Below are 6,327 nucleotides of genomic sequence, written 5' to 3' on the forward strand. Positions count from 1 at the left end.
CTACAAACATGTGGGTGTGTTGAGCATGGGTTTAACCATCATGATTTTGGCTGGGGTTCAGACTTTTTTTTTTGAAGGCCTTGGGATCAAAGGCAAAAGAACAGATTTATAATTATGTTGTAAGAGCAACCATAATCATCTCCCTGTAATTGCACCTTAGGTACCCACCCCACCCCCACCCCTACCCTACCCATCATACCCAATGGCACTATAGAGAGATGAAAGAGATTATATATATGTTTATTCAGTATTTATTTATAATACATGTTGGTGATAGTGAAAAAAAGTTGCAGTGAAAAGAGAGGTGTCTCTGAAGCTGAAGGGTATATTTCTTTTTTCTTGCTTTCCTTTTTTCAAGGGTTGCTTTAAGGAGAGACTTTAAAAGAGTGAAGAGTGCAGCAGATACTATGAAAAAAGCATAACTAAATATCACACACACACACACACAGAGAGGTATGTGTTGTATAGTATTCTATTATGGTGCTGCCTCAATCTTTGAATTTGAACTGGGTGATGTAGAGATTCTTTAGTAAATTGCTCCTCCTCTCTCTACCATCTTAGTTTATGATCACAAAGTTTAATTTTTTTTCTTGGGATTTTCAAGATCCCATCCTCCCTTTTTCCTTTGTTCTTTAAATTTCTTTTATGTTAGTTTTAAGAAAAAGTGATTCCCATAAATATATTATAACTTCATTCATATAAAATATATATGGAGTCCTCAAAATTTCATCAACAACATCAAGATCATCAACCTGTACTGGACTCTTCTTGCTATGGACTCTCATGGTCCCAAAATTCCATCTTGTAAGCCTCTCTCTCTTGGTTTTTATATTTGGAAACTTAGGTTAACATATTTTAGTCATGGTGGCCAAATCTGGACTAAGCTGTATACTTTTGCACCAAGATTAATACTTGTGCTCCAAGAGTCAGTCATACATATCAAAGTTTCTATCTTTTTGTCTTGTTTTACTTGTTCATGATATTCACTTATTGTAATTTCATCAATCCCTAATTAGGGTTTTGATCTTATTCCACTTTAATTTCCAACAATTGGAGTATGTTTTGTATCTTAAAGTATGTTCTATCTCTCTAATTTTGTCTCTAATTTGTGCAGGTACAATACGAACAACAACGATACAAACTCAAGAGATCCGAAGCAACATGTAGTCAGTAACATCGATTTTGTGAACACTGGCAATCCTATGTTGGGATTAACCCAGAATACCTACGAGGACAACAACGATAACAACAACAACAATGTAGCAAGAAACCCTGCTGAGAACTTCATGACACACGAATTGCAACGTCTTGCAAGAATGAAAGATCATGAAATCTCAAGCCCAGAATCATATCCTAAGTTTTCAGAAATGATAAATAGTAGCCCAACTTCGAGTATCGAAGATTTGCACTTAAACCCTTCTCCTGGATACAATAACAATCAAGAACTGTTGCTAACAACATTCTCTAACGGGTGTCAAATAAAAGGCGGCCAGCTTATCGATCGATTCCCCAATGATACGTCAAACAATCACTACCAAAATAGTTCGAGTCAAACATCATCTAGAGGGACGTTTAGCCAGATATTTCCAACCATAAATATATCAAATTTGAATCAATCTCCAGTAGCGATTTCTTCGAACTCCTTTGATATGAACTTGCCAGCTTTGGATCTGTTTGGTTCACCAAGATTTAATGGGAATTTCAGCCATCCTTCTTCATTTAACATTCCTAATCATCATCAACTTGGAAGCTTTTTCAAAGACACTTGTTTGTCATATGGCCTTGATCAGATGCATCAACCAAATCACACACCAGTGATTTGCCATAGTAAAGTGAGTTTCTTTCTCTTTATTTTATTTGTCTCATTCATATTATCTGTCCTTTTTTTCTATATAGAAAGTAAAAGAGAAAGGATCCAAGGACCATAGGCTATATAACCTAAAATACACAATGCTACATGCATACTTAAAGTTCTTGTATATATACCAGTAATATTTTTTAGGTTACTGAGTATATGTATCTTTATCATGTTCAACTACTTATTATGGACGTATCAATAAATAAACAACAAAAATTCATTTTTTATATGGTTTTTAGGAGTCATTTAAAAAAAATCTCCAGGTTAACTTTTTCCTCTCTTATTTGTTCTCCCTCTACATTTTTTTTTTTTAAATTTGTGACAATAAGCTCTGAGTTTCATAAAGTGAAACCCGATCGAATATAACAGCTTTTTTGGTTACTTTTCATTCTAAGCAATTAATCTCTTTATGTAAAAAAAAAAAAAAAAAAACTTGTACTTTACTCATTTTCTTTTACAAAATAATAACATACTTTAAGTTTCATTAGTGCAAAGAAAATGCATCAACCAAGAAAAAAAACAGAAGTATAATGATATTTTCAGTAATTTAGACACTAAATAGTCGATTTTCAAGAACTTAAACTTGTCGAGACCAAATCAAAATACGTTACTTAGTTATAATTCACAAAAATTATTGAAAGAATAACATCGGCGTCTTTTCTTGGAAATGGGAGACATCTGGACTTTGTTTTTCCTTCCTTTTGTGTAACATTTTCCACCTTTTTCGCAAAGGATTTTATCCCAAACAAGTAAAAGTTACCAGTTTTCTTTCTTCCCCACTTAAATGTTACCGTCAGCTTTATACATTACATTCATCTCTTCACTTTAATTCAGCCCAAAATGCAGTCTTTAGTGACAAGATGTGTGATGATTCAATGTTCAAATTGAACTTTATAGGTTTCAGTCACGTTTTACTATCTATCTATTATTGTTACTATTGTTTAATGTATCATTTTTCTTTTTAGTTTATTTACTTTTGGTAATTATTTAACTCTATCTCTAGTTGAATATGATGTTACATTTTATCATCATTATTTTTTATTGTGATATCTCTATATAAAGATGTTTGATATTCAATTTCTTACTTGTTTCAGCTATCATCCCCTAGAACAAACTGTACGGAAGCGAAAAGACCCGCCACAAGCTACATGGACAACACAAAGGCTCCTCAAGCCGCGGTACAAAAGAAAACCAAACTGGAGCCCCGTTCGTCTTGCGCACCTTTTAAGGTGATTGAAAATCAAGCGTAAACTCTAATTATGTGCCAATAATTTCATCCAAAAACTTTAACAACTCAATTTTGAGTGTCATTTAGATCTTCCTCACTCTGAACTAGATACTAATTATCTCCTTTATTTAGTAGTTACATACATTTACAGAAAATTACAAATAAACCCAACATTAATGGTGAGTGAAGCTAAAATCCATCCTTATATTGGTCTGAAAAGTAAAGTTCGGTTCTGAGTAGAACATTACTATAACTAGAAAGTTCAATCTCTCTCTTCTATAACTTCCATCCACAAATACTCAGACTGTACGTACGTGGATTAATAATAACTATTCTTTTATAACCACCCTAGCTAAAGTTGACAACAGATATGTTCATTCTGTCACAAAAGCATGTTACTCAACATTTTTTCCTAGATGAAATAAGTAATGACACGATAGTGATATATATGCGCGCGCGCTTGGACGCATATCTACGAACATAACAATTTTTATGCATGTATGAATTCTTGATCATCAGTGTAAAAAATGAAGAGTGTTTTTTGAATTGAACCAGGTTAGAAAGGAGAAATTAGGAGACAGAATTGCAGCACTTCAGCAGTTGGTGGCTCCTTTTGGCAAGGTAATGTTTTTTTTCTTCTCACATTACTTAAAAGTTGGTAACTTTCTTCTGAAGTAAAGTATTTATTTATTTACTTAAAGGTAACTGTTATAAACTTAAATAGTACGTTCATTTCTTTTTCCTGTATATTTCTATAACTTTATTCTAGAACCCTTCTTAATTAATTCTTGTAAGTACTACCACTTTCATGACAAAGATGATTTACATCTTTTCTAGTTATTAACAAGATATTTCGAATAGTAAAATGGTACGTTAATACAAAGGTTAATTAGTGAGTCGTGTTTGGATACATATAACATAGCCGAAATTCATTAGAGTACAAGAACTATTTACTCCTTTTTTTACACCAACAATAAAAATTCAGTTAACTCATATTTAAATAAAACTATACGTGTGTATATACATAGAATATAATAAAAAGTAATGCTTAGTAAAAATATAAAAAAGAGACTCGTTGTACAAACTTATTGAGTTTTAAGATCGAAGTTTATAATGGTAGAAGTTAGAGGGTAGGCATATGAAATAAATTACATGTTCGTATGGTATATTCATATCTTATCATAACTCTTCAAATTTAAATACAAATGCGCAATTTAATCATCTGATTCTCTAAAACTTTTATGATTTTCATATATATTAAGAATGTTTAAAAAGAGTACCTCGAAACATGGGTAGCAGCCCTATGAATCTGAGTGCTCTAATCAATGTTTAAAATAATCGGTTATTAGTTTTGTAATGCATGTATAATATATTAATTAATTTGGTGATCAGAATTCAGAAGTGCTTTCTGACCCATACTAGCTCGTTTTTTATTCGTATAAAACTGAGGGATCGTTATGTTGGAGAATATTTGCAGACAGATACAGCATCAGTGCTAATGGAAGCTATTGGATATATCAAATTCTTACAAAACCAAGTAGAGGTATCATTTTTTACTTCCATTTCTTCAAAACATTCTTCTTGGTTCTCTCGATTATTGTTTTTTTAGCTACATGTCTAGCTCTCTCCAAATCATCTAAAAATATTAAAATAATAGTCATCAAATTATCTTTATTTTAAGGCTTAATTAATTAGTTTGATTTTAGTTTGTCATACATTATTTGTTAGCTACATGTGCTACATTTTCTTCCAAAACAAACGGCACACAAGGTAAAAGCACAACCAAGTAGGACTACGATGAGTTCCACATTTAGACAAACAAGATAATATTCTTTGAAACGGAATCACAAGTTTATACATGTGTGATTCTCTAATTCATTTAACCTCCTGTTAATTTGTAGTGGGCAATTTTTGTGTGGTTGTTAAACATTAAATCAGTTTAATTAATTATTAATTAGCATGAAACCGTGAAGTAATCGAGTATGTGATGACTTGCAGACGTTAAGCGTGCCATACATGAAGCCAGCGCACAAGAATAGCATGGTCCCGACACGAGGGGTAAGAAACGTTTCAAGTTTTCTTTCAGTATCTATTATCCACGTATGTATCTGTGCGTATATATATTCAAACATAGCTATGTATAGAAGAGATATACCAGAAGTAAGATTTGGCAATGTAGGCACAAACTGAAATTATATCTTTTCTAAATTGTAACAACGGCGTTAGAACATCTCAACCGTATGATTCCTGTTAGATGATTCTGTAAAATTATGGCACAAATGATTTAGTTGATATATATTTTGAGTTAAAAGTTTCATTATGTGATTGATTATCCTATACGTATAATCGTAAAATACCATGTCGTTGATATCAACTTTTCCAAAATATTAAAAATCGGCAATGATATATAATTAGCAGAAATTCCTTGTCATCAAGAAGATAAGTTTGGTTCCATAATCTATGTTTATTATGACGAAGTTATGAAAACTATTATGAACTAATAGGATTAAAAAAAAGTCTGTATTTCAATACTAACAAAAATGATATCATGCATTTGCATGCAGGTTTCAGTAGAGGGTGGAAACGAAGACGCAAAAAGAGATCTTAGAAGTCGAGGGCTGTGCCTTATACCGTTGTCATGTTTGTCATATGTTACTGATGGCGGTGGAGGCGTTTGGCCAGCCCCATGATCACTTTCAAGTTAGTGTCGCTCATGACGTCCACTTTTTCAAGTGATATGAAGTATAATGTAACGATATGAAATTAACTAGCTAGGGTGCAATGAAGCATACGTGTGGCTAGATCTTAAGAAGCATAGTTAATTGGATGAATTGAGAAGGTTAAGAGTTTATTATATGTTTTTATGTAAAAATGGAGCAAATCTGGTCATCTTTTATAAGAACATATTAGGATGGACCATGTTTGATCCATTGATTAGTAATTGAACATGTTACTTTTGTCTTGTGTTTAAACTTGAACTAGAAGAGCTATCCACTCATCTACATGTTTTTGTCATTAACTTAGTCATGTCATTGGGATAAGATTGATGGCAGAATAACAACTTACAAAACATGATAACCTAATAGAAAATCAATTTACATCTAGTGCTACAAGTACATATCCATGACAACGAAACAAAAGAAGAAATCTACAAATCCCATTATCATAATTTGGTTTAAGACTTGGCTTTACTTGCTAAAATCATCCATAATATGTAATACTTAATTCTACAAAATGTTAA

The 6,327-nt window shown here is 32.1% G+C and overlaps 1 protein-coding gene across 2 annotated transcripts; it reads left to right on the plus strand.

Annotated features, from left to right (window-relative positions):
* The first annotated feature begins 249 nt into the window (after positions 1–249).
* On the plus strand, positions 250–6,058 carry LOC110941454 (transcription factor bHLH110). 2 transcript variants are annotated; one of them, XM_035990757.1, is made up of 7 exons: positions 250–323; positions 1,115–1,832; positions 2,953–3,087; positions 3,642–3,707; positions 4,564–4,629; positions 5,085–5,144; positions 5,651–6,058. In XM_035990757.1, the coding sequence occupies exons 1-7, from the start codon at positions 265–267 to the stop codon at positions 5,774–5,776; spliced, it is 1,230 nt and encodes a 409-aa protein (XP_035846650.1). In that variant the 5' UTR covers positions 250–264; the 3' UTR covers positions 5,777–6,058. The 2 variants fall into 2 exon arrangements, with proteins under 2 accessions (XP_035846650.1, XP_022038784.1); XM_022183092.2 differs by having other exon boundaries at positions 267–804.
* Positions 6,059–6,327: the final 269 nt, after the last annotated feature.

Source organism: Helianthus annuus, chromosome 5 (assembly GCF_002127325.2).
Source record: "Helianthus annuus cultivar XRQ/B chromosome 5, HanXRQr2.0-SUNRISE, whole genome shotgun sequence".
Taxonomy (NCBI): domain Eukaryota; kingdom Viridiplantae; phylum Streptophyta; class Magnoliopsida; order Asterales; family Asteraceae; genus Helianthus; species Helianthus annuus.

Bases quoted from the DNA above. Each gene is read 5' to 3' on its own strand.
- LOC110941454 (XM_022183092.2), top strand. From the start codon at position 710: ATGGAGTCCTCAAAATTTCATCAACAACATCAAGATCATCAACCTGTA. The intron at 1,833-2,952 runs GTGAGTTTCTTT...TACTTGTTTCAG, and splicing joins CAGTGATTTGCCATAGTAAA to CTATCATCCCCTAGAACAAA. The intron at 3,708-4,563 runs GTAATGTTTTTT...GAATATTTGCAG, and splicing joins TGGTGGCTCCTTTTGGCAAG to ACAGATACAGCATCAGTGCT.